Below are 25,053 nucleotides of genomic sequence, written 5' to 3'. Positions count from 1 at the left end.
ACAAAGAATATAACAAATGCTATTATTATTCAACTTACCACTAAATCATTAATGTAACTTTTATTTACATCAGCCCTCAATTTTGCATGCTTATTAAATCTACTATAACTCTTACATTCTGAGAACTTTTAACTGTGTAGGAATGGTGTGTTTGCCATCTCTTTAAAATAATAATTCCATGTGAACAAATGCTGCCTAAAGAAATTTGATGGTTGAAATCTCTGTTCTAAACAGAATTACAATCTCACATATCTGTGAGCAGCATTGCTACTATTTTCCTCTGAAAATACAACTTGCACAAAGTATCATCAAAATTGTTAGTCTGAAAATGTTATCCTAAATGATACTAAAGATTGAATGACTTCAGTTTAAGACTAATTTCAATAGATTCTGGCAACTAATTCTGACATTTCATTTTGAAAAGCGAGTGCTGTTTTAAAATGAGCATGCACAGACTACACTTCCATCCAAACCTGTAACAGCAGAAATATATCAATATATAGGAGTAGCATCTGGAGGGAACTAAGATTGGAAATATGTGCATTTAATAAGTAATATTGCTTTGCATTCCTTGGTTTCACCAGACTGTCTCCGTGTCCCACATTGTACAATCCAAATATTGTACGTAGGCACCAAGCACTACTGTCTCTATGTCTATACCTCAAATAATTCCCATTTCAACAGTAAGCAACCAAACACAAAGAAACTCTTGGTAACATGTATTGCATGTGAAAACTTTGGTGTTTCTGGAATGGCAGCACTTAGTGTCTGGTTTGTGTCTTCAAAATCATTGACGATTAGGTAAGACACTACTCTAGTATGACAGTCCTGAAGATCTAGAGCTACAGAACTGAGTGAACATATGGTACCAGTGGCTCACTAAAATATTTTAATGAACTAATACCAGGACACTTCTTTCAGTTTAATGCTTTGAGTATTTGGTGCCAGATTGGATTCTACAGCATGCCACCTGGTCAGAAGAAATATCACAGAATATGTCAGTTGTAGGAGACACACGGTAACAATTTGCTATTACTGATGATCGAACTTCATCCAGCCTCCTCTGAATTTCATGTAAATACTTGGGTTTGCACCAGCTTTGAATGAAACTTCTAAGATATTCTCTACTAAATCTGAGTTGCAGATATGAGTTAATAGTCCTGATTTTCAAGATTATAGGAAAGGGTGTGGGGGGAAATCAGAGTAAATTTGCTTTTAAAAAAGTGGATGATTCCAAGTCTTCATGATGCTCCTATTGTCCTAAATGTTTATATAAAGTATTTTGTCACCTCTAATACATGGAGCAGAATATAGTCTGTAGAGATATAGGATTAATACAGGAGAATTGTGGCAACATTCAAAATTCTGTGTGTGAGTAAAGGTTTTCTGATAAATTGCAGGAGTGAAGAGGACATAAACAATTCTGGATTTTGCACAATAGTAACACATGAAAATAACATACGGTTCAGAACTGGCTGGTCCTCTGTGAATTCAAATGGCTCCTCAATATAAAAAACCTTTTGCTGGAATCCAGGGACACATTCTAAATCTTCTGCACATGCAAGCAGCAGAACCTGAGGGGAAAAAAAAAAAAGAAATGAACTTTTAACATCCTCCCATGCATCCATTATGTTGGCTTCTGGAAACAATACTGTGTTTAAGTTCAGCACTCATAAAAACCCACATTGTTTTGAGTACTCATTAAACAAAATATCTATCACATCACACTTCTCTTTCAAATCTTGCTAGACAACTTTTTCTGTAAGATTTTTGGTGTTGTATTTGTGTGTTGGCATGGAAATTACAGAATAGTGGCTGGCCCTAATTATAAACAATGGGACAGCAGCCAAGAAGGCCAATGGGATCCTGGGGTGTATCAAGAAGAGTGTGTCCAGCAGATCAAGGGAGGTTCTTCTTCCCCTCTACTCTGTCCTGGTGAGACCTCATCTTGAATACTGCATTCAGTTTTGGGCTCCCCGGTTTAAGAGGGACAGGGATATGCTGGAAAGGGTCCAGCAGAGGGCTATGAATGTGATTAGGGGACTGGAGGCCATGCCTTATGAGGAAAGGCTGAGTGACATAGCACTTTTTAGTCTGGAGAAGAGAAGACTGAGAGAGGATTTTATGTTTATAAACATCTGAAGGCTGAGGGTCAGGAGGGAGGGGTCAGGCTCTTCTCCCTTGCTCCCTGTGATAGGTCAAGGAGCAATGGGTGTAAGTTGCAGCACAAGAGGTTCCATCTCAACACAAGGGGGAATTTCTTTACTGTAAGAGTCCCAGGACACTGGAACAGGCTCCCCAGAGAGGTTGTGGAGTCTCCTCCTCTGGAGACTTTCACAGCCTGTCAGGATGATTTCCACTGTGATCTGGGCTAGATTGTGTGGTCCTGCTCTGACAGGGAGCTTGGACTCGATGATCTCCTTGGGTCCCTTCCAATCCCTAATATCCTGTGATTCAATTAAGCACTTCTAGGTTGTTTTAAATGATTGAAAAAATAGGATCTGCAAACTTAGTTTCAGTAAGTTGATCACCAAGTTACAGAAGGAATTCTTTATTCAAGGGTCAAGTTTCACTTCTATAAAAGAGCTTCTTTGCTAACATAAACTTTGGCTTTTTTTCTATTTTTTTTTTTTCTTCTCCCAGCCAGTTTGTCCACTTTTCCAGCTATCAAAAGCTTGTTTACATCAAGTGAGGACTGAAAATGAAATGTGTGGATCTCTGGGTTAAAGTTGAATACAGTTTGTATTGCTATTAGTATGTGGTCACCAAAGTTCCCTGTCATCACAGAAACACCCTAGCAGAGGAAGAAGCTTAAAAGCAAGATAAAATTGGTTGGAAATAGGTACAATGCTAATTGCAGTCTCTGAAGTTTTGTGTTCTATCCCTGAATAGAGACAACAATCTGAAAGGCTATTTTTCTTGGCAGCTTTTAAATGAGAGCGTGGAGGTAAGAGTGTCCAAGAAAGAGGCAGCAAGAAAAAAAATTACTAAGAAGTTTAAAAGGTTAAAGAGAGCTAAAAGGAAGTAAATCTAAAAGTAGGAAAAGTCAGATCTGTATTTTCCAACCCATTTATGTGTAACTGCATTTTCAGAATCTCCAAAGGTGTTTTTCAAAACCTGACTTTCAGGGGGTATACAGATTACTCTGATCTCAAAGCTATTATGGTCAATCTGCTGCTCTTGGACAACCAAATATCAAGGGCATGTGTAGTAACCAGGAAGAAAAACAATCAGACATAAGATTTCTAAATTATATTTGCTCCAAAATTCAAGTGGGCCTGCTCAGATGGGCTTGGTTACTCAAAACATTCTCAACACATGATTGCAATTTTGCAAATAAAGATAAATCTAAAATGAGGACAATTTCTTGCCTACACCACACAGGTGAATGCTGAAGAATTCTTTCTCCATCACCAGCTCTGCTAGCAAACTCTACTCTCACCTGACCCCATCCAGTAGCAGTGCATCACATATTTCTCAGTTCTACCTCCACCACATTTATCATCCAGATATGCTGATCTTGATTCTAGAGAGATGTCATGCAAACATCCATACGTTTTTCTCTTAGCCACCACTCACAGTCCATTTGTTAAATAAGAGCAAACCAGTACCTGCTCTCTCCCTTCATGCACTTCGTACTCACGATAAGTTTTATGTGATCCCATTTATAAAAACCAAAGGCAGCAATACCCCACCTGGTCTGCATTAGCTCTTATTGAAGCCAACTGTTAGATCATTTGTTTCATGTCACTGACATTTGCTATAAAAGCTTGGCTAGAAGTGCTAGCAGACTGTGAGAAACAGCCAGAATATTTCATGACAGTTAAGCTGGTGGTAGTCAAATGTAGCAGATGGGCTCCTTTGCCTTCCATGCTAACCTGCCCTATGTTTGTCCCTTCGAAGGATTAACCAAGAAAGACAGGAAAGGCTTAAAGTCACACAGCAAGCAAGGTACAATGCACTTGACTACTCTTTGCTAATATGCTCAGGTAACTGCTGCCTTTCTAATGAAGGCTTAACACAGTGGTTAACCTCCCATTCAATTACTGACAATATATGGATTCTGTTGGAGGTTCTGAACTCCATAGAGGTTGAAAATTGTACATGCTTCCTTCAGTCTTCCAGTACAAGACATCTGCACACATAAACTAGTGCGTTAAGAAGCTGCCTTCAAAATTGCACATAATCCTAACTACTGATTATACAAACCAGTAGTCTTATGTGCATTGCAGAGGTCATATGCAAAGATATAGAGACACATATCTTCTGCACACTTCATCTTTGTGCACAGGTGCATCTCTAAAGTACCTATCTTTCTGAATCCTGCTGTAAATGAATGGATATGCAGGTACCTATCTTTCTGAGTCTTGCTGTTAATGAATGGATATGCATAAAAATGCAATCACAGCTAAAGAAAAACTCCTTCTGTCTTGAGGTGCACACCACAACTCGTGAAGACTTCTAAGTCCACACCAGAAAAATAGCCCAAGCAACATACACTGAAATTTTGCTACAAACAATTCTTCTGCTGGAACGTGTCCAGAGAAGGGTGACAAAGCTGGTGAAGGACCTGGAACACAAACCCTATGAGGAGAGGCTGAGGGAGCTGGGGTTGTTTAGTCTAGAGAAGAGGAGACTCAGGGGGGACCTCATTGCTGTCTACAACTACCCAAAGGGAGGCTGTAGCCAGGTGGGGGGTGGCCTCTTCTCCCAGGTAACCAGCAATAGAACAAGGGGGGACAGTCTCAAGTTGTGCCAGGGAAAGTATAGGCTGGATGTTAGGAGGAAGTTGTTGTCAGAGAGAGTGATTGGCATTAGAATGGGCTGCCCAGGGAGGTGGTGAAGGCACCGTCCCTGGAGGTGTTCAAGAAAAGCCTGGATGAGGCGCTTAGTGCCATGGTCTGGTTGACTGGCTAGGGCTGGGTGCTAGGTTGGACTGGATGATCTTGGAGGTCTCTTCCAACCTGGTTGATTCTATGATTCTATGGTTAATACGGCAAGCAAGATGCAAATCCTATTTTGATTTCCCACTTACTGGCATCTTAAAGTTGAGGACCTTGTCTTATGAAGCTAGAAGTGAAAAGCTTGTTTTGGACATCATCTAATGTCACTACTCTGACAAGGGAGTATTCCTACTTTATTGGACTTGTGACAGTAAAATTCGACTTTAAAATCTGAGCAATCTAAATAGGTCATGAGTTAAATTCTGTAAGGCTGGTAGAGAACCTTCACATAATACAGATGTAGCAAATAGAAAATGACCTTTACTCCCTTTGAAATAATTACAAGACTCAGGCTTGGCCTTGATGTGAAATGGAACATTTTATTCCGGTTGTGCAATTCCAGACACTTTCTTCTTCTGAATATGTCAGATGAGATGTTAAATTTGTCACCACACTGAGAGGTTTTAATTAATTATCCTTTAAAAGTGCAATTATTCTTTTAATTTATTTTTCTCTTATGAAGAAGCTTCTTCTGTTGAACTAAATGTCTATCTCATTAAAATAATTTCTGTTGAGTCTCTTCACTTTGGGGAAAAACGTCTTGAAAAATATCTTGAAAAAATAAGCCAAGCAGATACGTGTTGAAGGCAAAGAGAAAATACTGCTCAAAGCAGAACACACTCAGAATTTAAGCTGAGATGTAGATGTTGTGTTTTTTTATATAATAAAAGAGTTTATGGGTCAACAACTGTCTGAGAAAAAGACTTCAGCTAAATACATTGAAGGCAATGTTAAATGTCATATAGAATCATAGAATCAGCAGGTTAAAAGAGATCTCCAAGATCATCCAGTCCTACCTAGCACCCAGCCCTAGCCAATCAACTAGACCATGGCACTAAGTGCCTCATCCAGGCTTTTCTTGAAGACCCCCAGGGACAGTGACTCCACCACCTCCCTGGGCAGCCCATTCCAATGCCAATCACTCTCTCTGGCAAGAACTTCCTCCTAACATCCAGCCTATACCTACCCTGGCACAACTTGAGACTGTGTCCCCTTGTTCTGTTGCTGGGTGCCTGGGAGAAGAGCCCAACTCCCACCTGGCTACATCCTCCCTTCAGGTAGTTGTAGACAGCACTGAGGTCACCCCTGAGCCTCCTCTTCTCCATGCTTGTTCATACCTTATAGTGGTTTAGACCAGAAGGCCACAAGAGACAAAGTCCTCCAGAAAGAGACAGAGCGTCCCGAGGAGTGGATCTGGTCCCCCCAGAATATTTTACCAGTGTTACAGTGCACAGTTTATAAAGCTGTGCCTAGCTGACATTGCTCCCTTCCCTCCCCCCTCTCTGGGCAGAGCGCAGGTTCCTACCTCACGCTCCGTGTGGGGACACTGCTCCTGGCGGGCAGCGAATTTCGAGCTGCGTCACGCGGCCTGCAGAGGCCTTGTAGGCCTGAGGTGGGCAGCGCAGTTTCGGCCTACTCTCAGGCCTGCTGAGCTTGGGTGGGCTGGAGGATTCTAGAAGGCTTTAATCTGATGGGCTTGGCCTAGTTCGTGAATATATTCATTCCACCTGAATGCCTTCTGTATGTATGCACTTGTAAATAGAATGTCCCTGTGAACTTCCAGTCACTCTGCAGCGTGTTCATTTTCACTCCCCAAAAGGGTGAATGTCCTTCCTGTGCTCTGGCCCTGGGTAGCTCATGGCCCTGACCCAGCACATATGTCCCATCAGGCAAGTACTGAGGTGTTAGTACAAAAGGATCCACCACTGACTACTGAGAGGAAAAGCCACATTCTTGGAAGTGTGTGACAGTTATGCAGCAAACATCATTTGCTCATGAAAATCAAAAGGGGTAGAAGCCTCAAAAACAAACCCAGGGAGTTGTGACTACTCAGATCTACAGACTCTATATTCACTGACAAGCAGAATCAAAGCTTTCCATAACCTACTACTGCTTTGAAATGCTCCACGTGAAGATTCATTTTTAACACCCTGAGAATTTGTCTTCCTGAATTTACTACCATAGAATCATAGAATCATAGAGTCATAGAATCCTAGAATCAACCAGGTTGGAAGAGAGCTCCAAGATCATCCAGTCCAACCTAGCACCCAGCCCTAGCCAGTCAACTAGACCATGGCACTAAGTGCCTCACCCAGTCTTTTCTTCAATACCTCCAGGGACGGTGCCTCCACCACCTCCCTGGGCAGCCCATTCCAATGCCAATCACTCTCTCTGTGAAGAACTTCTTCCTAATATCCAGCCTATACCTACCCTGGCACAACTTGAGACTGTGTCCCCTTGTTCTATTGCTGGTTGCCTGGGAGAAGAGGCCACCCCCCACCTGGCTACAATGCCCTTTCAGGAGAGATTCTTGCTAGCAGAGGACACAAAATGATAAACATGAGCAACCTGTGCTGGGAGCATCCTTGAATCCATCTTGGGAGTTAAGATACCAGGCGCTGGGGAGCACCCCCCACATGCAGCTGCAAGGGGGGGAGTGCCAGCTGCAGGTGGGCAGAGTTAGCCAGCCCCAGAGGCTGACCTCAGATTGTTATGGTATATTACCCTATCCATGCCTTACATGTAACCCTGTACCCTCTATATGTAACCAATCTTGGTGGAGCATGCCTCTTGCAAGAAAGCATATAACTCACTGTACATGGAAATAAAGTGGGACTATGACCATCTAACCATACTGGTGAACAAAGAGTCACTTTACCCAGGTGCTCCACCGGCATAGTTCGAATAACTCTTGTGCAAGTTTGGTCCCTGGGCTAGAACTACACTCCTGATGGGGTATCAAGCCTGTGAAACGCCTTTCATTTGGTTAATAGTACACACATGCTGCTGACCTTGACTGATCTGCTAGTTTGAAGCAGAGTAGAATGCTTTGGTGAGAAAAAGTAGATTATAGGTTGAAAAAGGAAAAGAATGGTGATGTCTCCTTCCCTCAGAGTCTCGCTGAAGAAGAATGTAAACGTTAGATAACACTTTAGCCATTTTCTCTTCACTTTCGGGCTGGGCTTTGGCTGAGCTGCATCTCCCTAACCTCATCTGTCACTAACCTTGCTCCTTAACCTCTTGGCTGAACCTCTATTCTTCCTTAGGACTGGGGTAAGGTTGAGAGGGGCAGGGGGAAGGTGCAGGGGCGGTTGAGAGCCCCTCCTGGGGACTCAGATTTCAGGGAGGGGAGTTGTGCTTCTGTATTATTTTTACCTTGTATATTTTTGTATATTTCTGTATATATTGTAATTAACTGCTTGTAAATCGTGCTAGCTGTAAATAAATAGCTTCATTTGTATTCCCAGAGCCCATCTGAGTCTAGCTGGGTATTTCTAAAAGTGTGGGGGGGCAGGGAACACCTAAACCACCACAACTTACCTCAACATTTGCACTGAAAGCTGCTCACGCAGAACATGAATTTAAAAACAAAAGAGGATGGCAATTTTCTACCATACTGCAGAGGAAATTCATAAAGGTCCTGATGTTAAAGTACCTCTGGGTATTACCACATTTCAAAATACAGAGTTTTCTACCTCCCATGCTGGTGAGTGTAAGTTACTCTCTGAAATGACTTCCCAAAGCATTTCAAAGTCTTTATGTCATTTTTGACTCATGCAGTTCCAGTACATTGTTATAAAATATAAAGCCACTTCATTCAGATCTGAGTGGTAACATCCTCACTCTAGAAATGAATTTTCTCACCCTTTACTGTAAGCACTCCTATTTTCATCAGCCCTACCTGTATGAGATCAACTATCACAAAAATGCGAGCTTCAAATGATAAATTGCTTTTCATGGACATGCTTATGGTGTGAAATTCATCCTTTTTTATTTTTAATTGGAGAATTAAAATCACCTTTGAAAATCATCTGCCCAGACATGAATTGTACACATAATAAATCCAAACAAATCTCATTTCCCAGAGCAATATTCTGAAGGACTACAATCTACCTTTGACTTAAGGGCAATAACTTGAAATGTAAACAAACCAATATAAAACTGCACAAAAGAAGAGCTGAATCAGAAACCGCTTCTTTAATAATAGGAATACTCCCAAAAGTTCTAAAATTACAACAAATCAGGGCTTTGTTGTGGTTTTGACAATTTTTTTTTTTGAGTTTATGTTGAGGTCATTTTGGAAGTAAGGGGTTTGGGGGGTTCTTTTTTTATTCATTTGACTCATTTGATTGGAAGGGAGCACTGAAGATTTATGCTTCCAAGCTTTTATCTGAAAATGTGAGAACCAGAAACTTGCTTTTTGCATATGAAAACTTTGGATTTTCATATAAAATATGATCATCCTAAAAGTTGAGAACTGAGAGAAGTAAGCAGAATAATGAAAGCTAACACTGAATAAAATTGCAAATGACAAAATATCATTATCATGTAGATCAAGATCTTTGAATCCTAAACCCCTTTCTATCTTCAGGTGCTGTGACAGCAGACCCACAAGAAAGGCAGGAAGCCATCTGAGGGGAAAAAAAAAGTCATAAGCAGCATACTGTCATGATTTGCAGAGAGATGATGGACTCTCACCTCCCCTGAAGCCAGCAATAACTGTTCATCGACTTCAGGTTTTTATCAGGATTTAAATGAAGGAGTTATTTAAATGAAATTAACAGAGGGACACTTGAACAGAATCTAGAGAGAACTGCTCTAAGTCTGATTCTGTGTAATGCAGACTCCAATTAGAGTGTCAGCAGGTCCTAAGGCAATTGCTTCATCAAATCACATATAGACTGGACATGAAGTTCTCCTTGTCTTCTGCTGGTTAAGAGCAATTTGAGCACACACACACACACACACACACACACACACACACACAAATCAAAAGCCTGAAAGTCTTATTCTGTTATTGGCATATTACCATTACATAAAAGTATGTTGAATTTCCTATCTCTGAAAGCAACTGCATTAAATATAACACACCTTTCTTTTATAACAATTTGATATCCAGAACATTAGGATTTAGGGAACTGTTACTGAATATATATTTTGGAGGAAAATTTTTCCCTGGTTTGGGCTTTAACCTCTCTTCTTTTTATCAGGAGAGAGGTGCAGAAGGAGAGTATTCACAATCTCCACAGCTCTACTTCTGCATCTGATAGTGAATTCTAGTCATTTTGGTAAGGAATGCTATTAAGATTTGGGTTTAAGATTCTTCAAGGATGACAAATATTCTTCTAAGAGTCCTACAGACCCATTTACTATATAGCTCTGTCCTCAAAGTGGACGTTTGGAGTACTGAAGAGTGGGCTTTGAAAGTGCAAATTAGAATGACTTTATTGGCTCAAATGAATTCAGTTCTCCTGTCACTAGGCAGTGTGGCTGTGGAAGGCATCCATTAACTGGAAACAAAATATGACAAACTCTTTTGCAAGACTATTTAGCAGAGGAGCTTTCTTTTTAACAGCACTTCTCTTGTGAATATATGCTTATTGTAAGAATTTTATCACATATTCAGTAAAAAGCATGCATCTTCTGTAACACTGGAAATGTTAAGTTATTCAAAAAACAACTTCCTAGCACTAGTGTCTGAGCAGAAAACTACTTTTCTTCTGAAACTCAGGATCTCTGGAAGAGACACTATCAGCTTTAGGAAAAGAACTAAGAGTCTGTTCAGAGCCCAAAGCAATTCCTAAGTCTCCACTCCTTAGGGTCACATATGAGAATCTTACTAAAAATTATGGGAGCTCTTCCATGGTACACACATTTGAAGTAAGAGTTATGATGATTCTTCTGTCACCAAGCACTGACCTGCCTGGAAACAAGAGTTTTTTCTGCTCTTCACCCAGTCACATCTGCTCCCTGAATCAAAGTCACTAGGTCTCTGCAAAAAGCCAGTGCCCACAGAAGAGCATAGCTGGAAAAACAGCTCAGGTTTTCATAATCCAAGCAGTAACTGTCATCCTGGTTGATGAATCATAGCACAATTTGGTTTAGAAAGGACCTAAAAAATCATCTTGTTCTAACTACTCCTGCCATGGGCAGGGACATTTTCCAATAGATCAGGTTGCCAAAAGTCCCATCCAGTCTGGCCATGGACCCTTGGAGGGATAGGGTACCCACATCTTCTCTGGGAAACCTGTGACAGCATCTCATCACTCTCATAGTAAAGAATTTCTTCCTGAATCTAATCTCTTCCAGTTTAAATGTACCACCCCTTATCCTGTTGTAAAAATTCCTCCTCTAGCTATCCTAGAGGCCCTCTGTAAAAACCGGAGACTGCTATAAAGTCTCTCTGGAGCCTTCTCTTCTCCAGGATGAATAATCCCAACTCTCTCAGCCTGTATCCACAGAAGAGGTGTTTCCAGCCATTTGATCATGGGCTTCCACGTGTTGCAGGCCCCAGAGCTGAATGTATTACCCAAGGTGGGGTCTCACCAGAGAGTGGGAGAATCCCACTAGTTACAGCACTATTTTAATGATTAATAATAGAGACCAAAATACGTTACTTGTGCTCAAAGAAAGCAATATTTTAAATTACTCAACTGTTTAACAAGTAAATACCTACCCGTGGTGATTAATAACACCACTTAAGAAATAAGACTCCTCAGACAAAAGGACAGGTTGGGCTCCAAGGTTATTTTTCTGTTGTTGTTTGTGTGTTTTAAGGCATTGTGAAAAAAAGTAATCACGTTTAGCTGAAACCCATACACCACAGGAATGAGATTACAACTTGTTAGCCTATTTAGAGAAGCTGCATAATAAATTCATTTTACAGGGCACAGAATAATGCAAATGAGCCATTCGATAGCACTTCTGTACCAGCAGAAGGTGCATAAAGAAGAAACATGGACAGTCAGAGTTCTGATAAGGTTATACTCCAAAGATATGGAACTACTGAAACCTAAACAACACCACAAGAACCTGATCAAAAATCTGCTGATACTAAACATTTCACCTGATGAAATAAACAAGTTGTTCATATTTTCCAGTAATAATAACTTCATGAAACAATGAAGATGAATGAAAATATGTCAGTTTTTGGTTGTTTCTTTTTAAGGCAATAAATTAATAATTGTTTAAACCTTCACAGGCAATTGCATGGGGCAAAGTCATTAATTCCACAGAGCAAAACACTGATGTGGAAAAGCCAACAGAGAAAAAAAAAAAGTAAAAATAATTAAAATCATATTTCTTACAACAGGTAGTGGGGTTTGAATAGGATGGCTGGAAACTCTAAGGAGTATGATACATCTTTAATTTCCCAATAGTGTGATCATGACCAAAACAGTGCAACCTTTTGCCTAGCATTTTCTTTATATTCCATGAAGTTATAAAATAGAGCAATTATTACTGCACTACAGAACTGAGCTTTGTGTAAGACTGAACATCTGTCTTCTGTGCTGCTAAGTTAAAATCAGAAATGAGCTTGCTGCAAACAGTCTTTTAAATAGCAGGATCTTGAGCATTAAACACATATACAGTGTTATTTCCATGAAACCTCCAGGAACTTTGCCCTTGAAGCCAAGCATATCAACTATAACTAGAACTGCCCAGCGGTGTCAAGGGTTATAAGAGGGGATCATGAAAAATGTGTTAAGCAATAAGAGAATAAGGCTTACACAATCTCAGAATACTAGTCCAAAATCCATGTTAGTAATACATGGTTTGCAGTTGGTAAAGTTTAGGGAGGTGGTGGAGTCACTGTTCCTGGAGGTGTTCTAGAAAAGCCTGGATGAGGCACTTAGTGCCATGGTCTAGTTGACTGGCTAGGGCTGGGTGCTAGGTTGGACTGGATGATCTTGGAGGTCTCTTCCAACCTGGTTGATTCTATGATTCAATGATAAATGACTTCAGGATGTACAAATAACATTAACTGTACCTTATTAATAGTAGGTCCGTTACCATACATGTTTTTAATGAATTTAACTGACATGATCCAAATTATTGTATCTCTGCACATTTTGTCATGGGTTTGAACATTTGTTTGCAATAAGCAACAGTTTTCAACCTCCTAGAGTAATCCAGAAATAAACAGAAAAGGATAAAAAAGACTCAGTAGCAGTGCCAGCTGCTGCTTGAGGAGTACTTTGAATTAATTGCAAGAACACAGTCCAAAATTTAAAAGAATTTGTAGTAACTATTCTGAGTTTAGAGAAAGCACACCCCTGGGGAAAGGCAGTAAGTACTTGTATGTTTTTGAGCACATCACAATAAAGCAAAATCTCTAAAGCTTACAAACTCCCTTGTGTTAGCAGTGACATTACATCAAGAATGACCTTTCCAAAGAAATAAAGCCCATTAAAGCTCAGAACATGATAACTATTAAAGATCAACAATTAGTAGCCAGAGCAGGAGGGGGAAAAAAAATCAGTCTGGTAAATTAATTAGAATATAAATAATATGAAACCAAGACCTTGGTCTATAATCCTCTCTCCTATAATTGCTTGCCATTTAAAATCTGAGTGAAATCTTTTATGTGAAAGATACAGCTATTGACCTCACATCTATTAGGAAATCAAAGAATACCTTGAGAATGAGATGACTACTAGAAAATGCCTCAGTGACATCCTATTGAGTACAGTATAATCCAAGAAATTATGCTGGTGGGAAAAACTGCAGTTTACTTGTCAAGTATTTCAGGGCTCTTCTTTTTATGGTTGGTTGCAGAAACCATCACCAAAAGTTATCTGTATTAATGACAATATAACAATTGGGGTTTTTCTTATGCGAAGGGGCAGGTAGTCTTGAGGCTTAAGCACTAATGTATGGTTGTACCCCAGACATTCCAGGAAACTTCTACAATAACTACTTCTACAAAGTGTCACATGGTAAGAACAAGAGGTAATGGATACAAGTTGCTACTGGAGAGATTTGGACCGGATTCCAGAAGAATTTTTATCATTCAAACTATTAGATATTGGACTAAACTCCCAGTGGAGGTGGTGGATTCTTCTGCATTAGACAGTTTCAAGACCCAGCTTGACAGAGTGCTAGGCTACCTCATTTAAACTACAATCTTACCCTGAAAGGTTGGGCTGGATGATTCTTGAGGTCACTTCCAACTTGATATTCTATAATCTATGCATCTATGGAACATTAGCTTTTGAAATCCACAGTTTAAACCAAGTTAGGTTTCTGTGGTGGTTAGGAAAGAATTAACATTGTTGATAAATATGAGTGGTTATAGAGCTAGGTCTCCACACAAAATTCAACAAACACAAACAATAAACATTGACAGCATAAGAGACTTTGAAATATTTGGATTTTGTTTTTACAACCTAAATCTACATTTAAACATAAATATCTTTATCACTAAAGTAGTTGAGAGGGGTGAGAATCACATCTTTGTTTAAAATTCCAGGACAGGAAGCATGTAAGAGCATTCTTTTAAATCCATCTAGACTGGCCAGTTGAAAAGAGTCTAACATAATTTACAAGGAGACAGGTGGAAAAGACAAGGGATAGTGGATAAAAGTTACTCCTGGAGACATTCTAATTGCACACATGAGGAAGGCTTTTTTACCACAAGGACCAATAGCCACTGGAATAAGCTCTCAAGGGATGTGGTGGATTCCCCAACATTGGACAGGTTGCTGGGCCATCTTGTTTAAACTGTACTATTCCCAAGAAAGTTTGGTCCAGTTGATCACTGGGTTTCCTTCCAACCTGGTCCTCTTTAACAATTCATATTTGAGGTATCTGAAGAGGTCTATGTCTATTTTTCAAGCAGAGAGGCTAAATGATTCTGATATTTGAGCTCTTTTCTTTATAGGGCTGTATTTTATATTCTTTTTGCCTGAGCTACATAGACTAATGAAATTACATGAGAACACATGCTTCTGATCATCAAATGTCCTACCACTACTATTTGCAACAAGGGTTGATTTATTTTTTTTGCAAGTTTTTATGGTCAGATTTTTGGGTTTATTTTGACAAAGCAAAACTGTTGAGTTGTACATGAAAATAAGAAATCTTCTAAAAAAAAGTTAAAAAATAAAATCAATGATCCAATAATTTAAAGGCCCTTTTCCTTCTACACAGCAATTTAAATTTACTGAAGCACTTCAATCTTTTCTTGGTAAGTGCTTCAGCCTGGAAGTGATTGGGGTTCTGTGCCTGCACAGTATAAAGCAATTTAAAATTATTCAGCTGCTTCAATTTTTTATAGGTACTTTTATTTGAAAATGATTGGGGTTCTGATCATGCTCAGCACTGAATAATTTTAAATTATTTAAATGCCTTTTTTTTTTAATCAATGCTTCATGTTTAGGGCTGAATTCTGGAAGACTACAGTACATTATTAGGCTGTTTAAATGATACAAGAATTTTATATTTTACACAATCTTTCATCTCCTAAATAAGAATCAGTTTTCAAGGGTGAAGGCATAAAGCATTGCACTTCAAAATAAATCAGCATTATGCAAAATCAGAAACCTTTCTCTCTTTTTTTAATATTGTAAGAGAGCCTTTTGCCATACTCAAATGCCCATGTCTTACTACATACTTCGGAACACGAACAGTTCAGAAGCTACACACTTCACTAAACTGAATTAGTTTCAAAAGGAGAACAGAGTCTAAAGATGGAGTCCATGAAAAATAAGAAGAATTGATTCCTACAGCATCTGACTGACAGAACTCCTTGTCAAGCAACCATTCAAGTCCTCAGCAGCATGGATACAGTGTGCTCAACAGCTTCCAGTCAGAGTTTATTGTAAATGTAAAGTATATCAGATAGAAAATCCAAGTTGGACTTGAGGGACATAATTTCTCAGTTAGCAGGACTGACACACAAAAGTCTGGGGATTTGAGGTTTCTTTCATTTGTTGATTTTTTTTCTTGGTTTTGTTTTAAATTGATTACTTTATTGTTCTCATCAGTCAAGAACATACTCTGCTTTTATGAATTTCCATATGAAAGGAGAGAAAATTAAGGTATAACATTTGAGAACAGCACTAGAAATGTAGAAATGGATAATGGAGAAAAGCAGCTGACAGGCAACATTTGTTAGTGATTCCTCTACTTTGTTCTTACTCAGTATTCTTTGTTAACATTCTGCCACTACACTTACTACCAAGCAAAAATCCACTGCAAGTATTTTTGTGCTTTCCATCAAATATGAATGTTACCTAACCTCTGTTTTAAAATGTGACATGCTGGCAAGAAATAGTGACTAATTTCCTCGAGAAGCTTCATGTTTCACCTTTTGCTTTATAACACAAATGACATAAAAGAAATAGGGTAATTTCTCACTAAGAAAAACAACCCAGTGTTCATCTGCACATTCATTTGAGAAGATAGTAGTTAGTCCTTAAAGACATGGACATGCTTTACTAATTATAGGCTTTTAATTCTGTCTCTACAATTTCAATTAGTAAGTAAACACTGACATCCTCAATTGCTCTACATGGAGCTCCCCTTTATCCAGTTAATCGTATTCAGTGCAGCTATTCCCTAGGTTGAGGTCTCAGAGTTCCTAGCTCCTGTAAATCCTCAGTATTACATCTTTTTATTCAGAAACAAAAATACTAACATATCTTATCATTCCAAAACATGTGTCCTCGGCTCAGGAAGGACCGTGTTTTGCTCTCTCCCAATAGTCTGCTCCTGTGCTCCATGTACAGAATTAAGTTGCAAGGCATTGCTAAACTCATCTGAAATGCTTTGCTTAAGTTAAACCTCATGTTTTAGTAATTAAAGAAGCTGTGAGAAACCATAATTAGACTAAGAACCCAACAAATATTAATAACTAAATTAATATTCTATTATTAATAAACAGCTATTCACAGTAGGAGCGTCTCTTGCGAGAAACAAGATTAGGAACCATGCCAAAAGCAAACCAGAAGGCATAACATATTGGGTTGTTTGGTGCCTCATTTCCATTTATAAATGCTTTCACCTGTAAATTAGTTATTTTGTATTGCTATTTTAGTGGAAAAGGCATAGGCAGGCCTTGGGCTGTGATTCTAGATCTATTGGTTAGTCCAAATATTCCCAGTCACTGTAGTGAGGATTTCCCTTCCTTAATTCTAATCAAAGCCAAGAGATACACTCAAAATGCGTACCACCAGCAAACCACTTAACCTCCCTATGTTCTCCCATCTGTAAGTGAAAACAATACAATTACCATACATAGCAGAGAGGTTCTATGACTTTCTCAAGTGTTGTGGTGGTTTAGGCTGTAACCCACCCCCCCACACTTTTGGAAATGCCCCAGCTAACTCAGCCAGACTCTGGGAATATAAATGAAGCTATTTATTTACAGCAGCACAATATACAAGCAGCTATATACAATATATACAGTTATATACAGAAATATACAAGTTAAAAGTAATACAGAAGCACAACTCCCCTCCCAGAAACCTGAGTCCCCAGGAGGGGCTCCTAACCACCCCAGCACCTCCCCCGGCCCCTCTCTACCTTACCCCAATCCTGAGAAAGAATAGAGGTGCAGCCAAGAGGTTAAGAAGCAAGGTTAGTGGCAGTGAGGTTAAGGAGATGTGGCTCGGTCTGAAGGCAAAAGCAGAATGAGAGCAAAATGGAGAATGTTATCTAACGTTTACTTCTTGTTCCCATACTTCTCAGCGGGACTGTGAGAGAAGAGACACAACCATGTTTTCCTTTCATAGCCAATTATCTACTTTCTCTCACCAAAACATTCTAGCCTGCTTCAAACTAGCACAAGTGTTTTTAAGAGGTTTCAAACCCTAAGTAAGAATTACAGCATAAATATTGACAAATTTTGCCTGTCTAGGCACCACTTTGAGCACACACTCACTAGAATCATGTCAAAATATCAGTTACTAAAATGCTGGGCTGAGTTTAGCTTCCTGTTTTGTTGTTGCACCCTCTCTCTGTATATTAGTTAAAAATTAATAATAGCAGTTTCAAACAGGGCTCCTTTGAGGAGATCAGGTTTAGATCTTTTGCCCTTTAAGTCTCTTTCTCTGCAGTGGGAAAATATTGAGAGACTCAAACAAATCTAACATGAAGAGTCAGAGATTTAACAAAAGATAGTGCCTTTTTCTTTTAAAAAAAATCCTAAATTGCCCTATTAAAAACAAATACTCACAATAAAGTGCAAGAACACAAATTTATTTGGTGGAGATAGCTCTGATGTAATGGACTTATAACAAATATCAATCAAATATCTGTTCTTTCCACTTCTTAGTTATTTTACATGAAGTCTGATGAAAAACTAAACTGTGCTACTAGTTGAGTGTTCCACTGCTGTGTGGAAGAATTATTTTTTTTAATGCATGTTAAATCACAGATTGTTACCTGAACTGTTACAAAATAGATATAGCTTAGATGGATTCTCAATTTTAAAATCAATTCACAAGATCTATATACACCAGTAACTTCCTCATGTATCGCTCTCACAAGTCCTTATCACCCTTGAAGAGAAATGCTCTCTTTAGGGGACAGAAAGAAGAAATAGCTACAAAATGTAAACTATAAATTCTAAAACCTCCATTGTATTTTGCTTACTAATTAGGTTAAATATGTGTATTTATATAGAGATTTTCAAGCCAATCATCCAGACATTGGGATTTTTTTTGGCCTCGCTGAAAATTATTACCAAGCCTGACTTAAAGTTCTGTAAGTTCTGGCACAGAAGGAAGGTTATTTTTTTTAGGGTCTTGTTTCATGAAGAATTGTCTTTTATACCTGATGAAATGTGACTCATCAATTAGAAGAGTCATTTAAATAAGTCCAGGTATATTACAATGTTACTATTTCCCTTTTGCACTTGTTAGTGACTTTACAACAGCAAAAGCTTCATTAGTAACTAACATAAAATCAATGTTGTTAATATAAAGAATTGAAGAATAGCACTCTTGCAAGAGGTTTATGCTCAAAGTGATACTAGGTTTCAAATCCACAAAGGATGCAAACTAAATACTCTCATTTAGAGTAGTGATCTACATTATAAGAGAGAATAGAAACGTTGAGAAACAAATCTATACTGCAAAGAAGGCACTTCTATTAGCCTCTGCCAACAATAAAATTGCAATCTCTTATTGCATCCATTGGCCACAAATAAAAGCCAAGCAGAAACAGGAACAAATATCATATGGAGCAGATGGAGAATGAGAAAGTGTTTGATCAGATGTCAGGGAAAGCACTCATTTTATTACTTTTAAATGAAAAATAATTGCAATCCCAAAAAGCCAGCACAGTAGATTTGATAATAGGTATCTACTAGTAGAAAAGTTCCCAAAAAGCAAGAGGCTGTTGCTATAATTTATTCCCACGTAGTGAGATAAGAGGCACTTGCAGGGCTTGAGGGTTTTTTTAATCAACTGGCAAAGAACTAAAGGAAGAACTCAGTGAAAATCAATTAGCCCAAGGGGAAAGCACACTACAACAGAATTGACTTGAAGGAGAAATGGAAAGGGAGGAGGAAAAAATATAAATAAATCTCATGCTTGCTCTGAGAGCTCACAGAAGATCTTACACAACCATGATTTGTGTTTGATAGTTCCGTATTCAGTACCATAGCTCATAGATAACATCTTAGACCATATGCTTTCATATCCATTATAACCATCAGTATTTTCTGGCATGTAATTTGTTTCATTAACATAGTACATATTGTTTCCATGCTCAACAAAAACTGTTAAAAGAGGGTGAGGAAAAAAAATAACTGCTCTTTTTTTCATAGCTTGCTCTAATCAGCTTAGAGGATAGAGAATTCTCCTGCCAACCTACAAGGGCAAAATCCTAACCCCTCATGAAAATCTCATCTGTGACACAGCCAGAACCCCAGCAACTTATTTTTGTTTAAACTCTATGCCTTTTCACTTGGCAATTTACTTCTTGTTACTAGCTAGCGTCTATGTCCTAGATTTGGTTTCTCTCTTTTTTGGCTTTAGTTTCCGCTCCCTTATCCTACATCCCAGAGGCTGGCAGGATTATTGGACAGTTGAAAGGGGCACATGTGCATGAATTCCCTTCACAGCTATGACAAAGACAAGAGCATCCATTTCACTTTATGCAGTGTTCAGTTGCCAGCTATAAAAACGCAGGTGGTCTGTGTGCTTATAGTAAGTAGCTTCAAAGAGGCTCTCATGCAAATACATCCATAACCACACTTAACTCAGGTTCCCACTGGAAATTGCCTTACATCTGACAGACTACAAGAAGACTAATATCCTTGATAACCTTTACCTCCACAACAATATGAACTCTTTCTAAAGTTTATTGCAGTAACACATTAAGGCTTGAAGAGCTAGAAATTATTAGCTTCGCTAGCTCATTAGCAGATACTCATTTCTAACTTAGTTGAAGGATAAATGGAGCAAGAAATCAGTATGTTAAAAGGTCTGTCATCAGTTTAAGACAGAGAGGGAAAATTGTCAGGGAGTAGAAAACTTCTACTGAATAACTGATACCCATCTTTCTGCCTGTGAAAAGCCTAAGGAACAAACAATAAAGTCAGTATCTTTAAGATAGGTAACTATAAAGGCACTGGGATGAGAGAGTAGAAAACATCTAGCAAAGACTGAATTAGGGCCAGAAATTAAACTGTTTTTTTTTCCCCCAGAGCCAAGCACAAAGATGAATAAGACTTCACAAAGCAAAACTTAAATGAAACTATCAAGTTGTGTTAATATTAATGACATTTGTTGTCATCTGTTATTCATAATTTGGATGAATTATTCTATAGAAATAATTGAATTGTGATTTCCTCCAACCTCCACCCCTCCTTCTCCACTGGGCTATATTATTGGTTTAGAGGGTTACACTGGAACAGCAAGAAAACAACAAAATGTTTTTCTTAATTTGGAAATGCATGAGGAAAACAACATTCTTGATGTAATGAATCATTTTGTTTTACCATTTGTGAACAAAATGAGCAGTTAAAAGTTTCCCAAATCAGATAGCTTCATTTTGAATAAGCCATATTTCACTATTTCATTCACTAGTAGCTCAGCACTATACTTCAGCTGCTGCTTCGTGGTCTGGAAGCCAGTAATTCTGTCTCTGTGTGACAGGGTCTCCATCTGAATGACAACTCTGAACATGTTTCTGCCATTCAGCCATACAAGAGAATTAGGTCCATGAATGAGACACCTGAGCAGTAGGGAACACAAATCACTATTAAACAGGCACAAAAGAAAGTTCCTGCTAACTGATCTTTCAGAACCGAAGTGTAGCAACTACAGACAGCGCAAACTAAAATATATTCCAATTTTTGATTTCCAAATGGAGGAGGGGAAAAGGTTAGAATCTTTGGAAGATAGAGGGAAAGCTACAGGGGAAATAATTTGAGTTGCCTGTATGGTTAGTCTTCACCAACTCAGCAAGCCATGAGCTCTTAGTTACTTTTGTCATTGTTTAAACCATTTCAGTATGCCATCATAGCGGCAATTAACGCCTTCATTAGTTCAGCACAGCATTCTATAGAGATACCAAGTTGGTATAAGCAGCAGTACATTAGTGAGACATCCCAACATAGGCTGAACAACTCTGTTAGAAGGGATGATAAGACTTTAACCCATGAGGAAATCTGTATAAACATAACAGATTTGCTTCTAGTGACCAAACTACCTCTTTCTGGGTAAGGTAGGCAAAGCCAAGCACTACTAGCTGAGGAGATACTCTTCCAAACTTTGCACTGCTGTCAAAGTCTTAGTAGTTTTTCTTATAACATAATCTAAAGAAAAAAAAATGGTAGGAGATGAAATACTAATGTTAAGGAGCAAAGATGGCACTTTCAAAGCAGAACCACTTTTTGAAGCAGTACAAGTATCAACCAAACTGCCTTATATGTGATTTTCCAAAGTATCAGCCAAACTTGTCACCCTGTTTCATGTACTGAAATGTGATAGTGTTGAAGTTGCTACTAATGAAAAATAATCTTGCATTTTTTTAATTTGAACTTTAGATCTACAGATGAAGAGTGCAGTAAAGCTACAATAGCATCTCCAATTTACCTGACCTACTTTCCTACAAAGCTATATTGTAAACTATGCTTTCTTTATGCTTAAGTGAATGCTCACCAAAGCGTGTTCTGTTAAGTAGGAATAATGCATGAACTCTGAAGGTATTGCAGGATGCCTTCCTTCTCTATTATCCTTCTTAGTTTGTGTTCTCCATTATATTTAGGGTCCCCCATTGTACCATAAAGAATGGTGAATCTATCCTGAGCATAAATTAATGGGATGCTATTGCAGCAGTTTCTTCTTGCCCTATGAATTATTTCTACAACACACCTCTTTTAAACATGCAGTAATTATTTTGCTGTTACCCTCCTAGAAGGAGGGAAGCTTGACAGCAATGAATTAGACTTGCCCTTTGTCCACTTTCATTGTATCTACCCACCGCAGACAGCACCCAAATGCAACTCAATTAAACACATCCCTCTTGTCATAATGTAAGCAGAAGTTCTCGCAGCATGAGCAGGAAAGTTTTGCCATGACACTCCTTGTTGCATTTGACAAGTTCATTCAAAAGCAAGTATTTCAGTGGGGAGGTCTGTCAGTCTAATCCTGCTCTTTATGCGAGAACAGCTAATGCAATTTCAGCTACCTGAATAGAAGGGCTCTTGCTTCCAGATGTTCCTTTGTGCCTTGCAGACAACAACTCCTATAGAACTGACACCAAAAGGCAGGCATTGTAAGTATTTTTCCTATCGTTAGCTTAAACCTGGCACAGGGTTTATAGTTTCCTTGTTGATTCTTGTAATTCTGGTAGGCATAGCGGAAGTCAGCGTAATGCTATCCTTCTATAAGCCAGTCATAGTAGCAACAGAAGAGGGCAATTGTGCTGAGCAAGGTGGTAAACTGAAGTTACTCCTGAGCTATTGAAAGACTGTTTAAAAGATGAGAGACTGATTCAATGAATAAAGGCCTGGAAAAAATTGTAAACTTTGTGCTTCCAGGACACAAACCTCAAACCACTACACTTATAGTGGCTACACTTACAGTGATTGCATACACAGCAAACCTGCCGGAACACCCTGCCAGAAGATGTCAGAGCCCTGAGGACAAGGAGCTGCAGTGGCCAAGCTAGTATAAGCATTACAGCCAACCTAGGAAGAGACCTGCAAAGAGGCTCTGCTAACTTTTGACAGCAGTCTAAGAAGGTATACAGGCACATCTGTTGCCTGCTGGGTTGCAGCAAGGATAAGTGAAAGAAAATACTCAAAACTCCCTAGTAACAAACTAGGCATTAGCTTTTTCTGTTGCCTCTATAAACACAGGCTAGCCAATAAGCTGGCTTTGTTTCATTTATAATGTATTAATGTTTATAATCAGCATAATGTGTTTTTTTCTTTTCTCAGGCCTCTACAAGTATCAAAGAAATAAGCCTTGTCATGGAACTGTTGAAGGCTTTCTAATCCCATTGGAGAACAGCAAAAAAAATGCAAACAGAGCCATGGAGGAGAGAGAGCAGTGAAAGGAGAGTGCTTAAGTCTACATACTTTTAAAAGATTCAGATTTGCATTTGGTTTTGCTTCTTATTATCAATTTATGTTATTTGACATCCTGTTTATTGCCCAATAGCAATATTTTCTTCACCCTGCCTGTAATTTGTGATGTATAAGCAGTATTTATCTAAATATTCAGGTTTTCTTCTTAACTATGAGCTTCTGCTAGAAAATAAAGAGCTTTCCTTATAATATAACTAACAGACTGTTCCACAGGACTGCTGAGCATTTGAAGTTCTCTCTAAAGTCAGTGGAGGCTATAGGTGTCCACTTACTCGCCGTGGCTAAAGCTCAAATAGGTTCACACACAGGAAGGAGAACAATTATTACTCCAGACAAAGTGTACCCAGTCCAGGCATGTCATGCCTTGCCCAGATGCAATTACTCTGACATAAGCAATCTCTATGTATCAATCTCACATATTTATGTTTCCAACTAAATCAAGAGTCAATTATATTGAAGATATGGCATCACCACAGCCATTCAATTCAACAGTAGCAATCTTTCCTAAGTACAGAGATTCATTCATATACTCAGTGGCTCAACACAGTGAGGTGGAAAGAAGTTGTAGTGCATCAGCTTACTTAGAGAATTATTATAGTTCTCTAGACCACTGGAGGAAAAAAAAAAAAACAACAAACAAAATAAACCAAAACCCCAAAAACAAGCCCAACCAAAACCAAAACAACAAAAACAAGAAACACACACAAGAAAAGCCAAAACAGCACCACCAAAAAATAAATCAAACCCACCAAAACCAAAACTCAAACCCCTTCCTATTTTGAAGTACTATAAGTGATCCATTTTTCTCCAAAAGAAAAAAGTAATTGCTTCGCATCAGTTTGTTATCAAAGCATGATGGTGTATCCTTCTCTTCTCTACCAATTTGTGTAACAGACATACATACCCATTCAGATATGCCACTTCTCATCTTTATGTTATTTTCTTAGCCTAGTGTTTTAGATAAAAGGACTATAGCAGAAAGGATAGTGTGCAAAAGTGCAAAGCTGAGCAATGATGCTAAACAGCAAGAGATGTTCTTCCAAGGACTTGACTGCAGACTGCACTCTCCTTTGTTAAACATACTTACTAATGTGAGCAAATTAAGCACCTGGTCTGTACTCAGATTCCTTTTCAAACATCAGTTCTCCTGCAATTCCTTCCCCTGTTAATATAGTGTTGAAAGAAGAGGGGGAAAATATCTGCACAGCCTTAGAATATAAATTGTTATTAGATGGTAATGTGATGCAGAAGGATAGGAGGAGCGGTTTGTAATTAGGGCACTGTACTACAGTTTAGGGAAGCAGGTCACGTCTCCAGTATTTGTTATCAAATGTCTTTCAGAGTGGCTGGCAGATTTCTGACTGACATCCATGAGGTTTGGCTTGGGTCCTTCAAAACTTCAAGGAAATGTGGATAACAGCTGCCTGCTCTGCCTGCCTGATCCCCATCTCCTTTCTTTAGTCAGTAGTTTGGGGGAAAACAGATTATAAGTAACATCTCTTGACAGCACAAAGCCTCATGTTTCCCAATTTCAGTCAAGCAAGACACAAGAAATCCTTCAGGCTGCATCTAGATATTTTCTCCCTCTTGTGCAGAATAGCACACAGCTCCTGATATAATAAATCATTCTCTGAAATGGTAACTGACAGAGTAAAAGCACTTTGAATAGTAGCATATTTACACCAGATGTGAACATAGGTCACCAGAAAGATGTTCACA

General features: G+C 38.8%; 1 protein-coding gene across 21 annotated transcripts in view; it reads right to left on the bottom strand.

Moving 5' to 3' along the window:
- Positions 1 to 25,053, bottom strand: part of CDH13 (cadherin 13) — a 497,598-nt gene that overhangs the window by 395,818 nt on the left and 76,727 nt on the right. For all 21 annotated transcript variants that reach the window (XM_064160015.1, XM_064160031.1, XM_064160012.1 and 18 more), the window contains exon 2: positions 1,463 to 1,574. In XM_064160015.1, the coding sequence (XP_064016085.1) occupies positions 1,463 to 1,574 (112 nt within the window). The remainder of the gene's footprint in view (positions 1 to 1,462; positions 1,575 to 25,053) is intronic.

Source organism: Pogoniulus pusillus, chromosome 20, assembly GCF_015220805.1.
Source record: "Pogoniulus pusillus isolate bPogPus1 chromosome 20, bPogPus1.pri, whole genome shotgun sequence".
Taxonomy (NCBI): domain Eukaryota; kingdom Metazoa; phylum Chordata; class Aves; order Piciformes; family Lybiidae; genus Pogoniulus; species Pogoniulus pusillus.
Note: the sequence above shows the minus strand (reverse complement) of the source record. Positions and strands in the feature narration are given on the sequence as shown.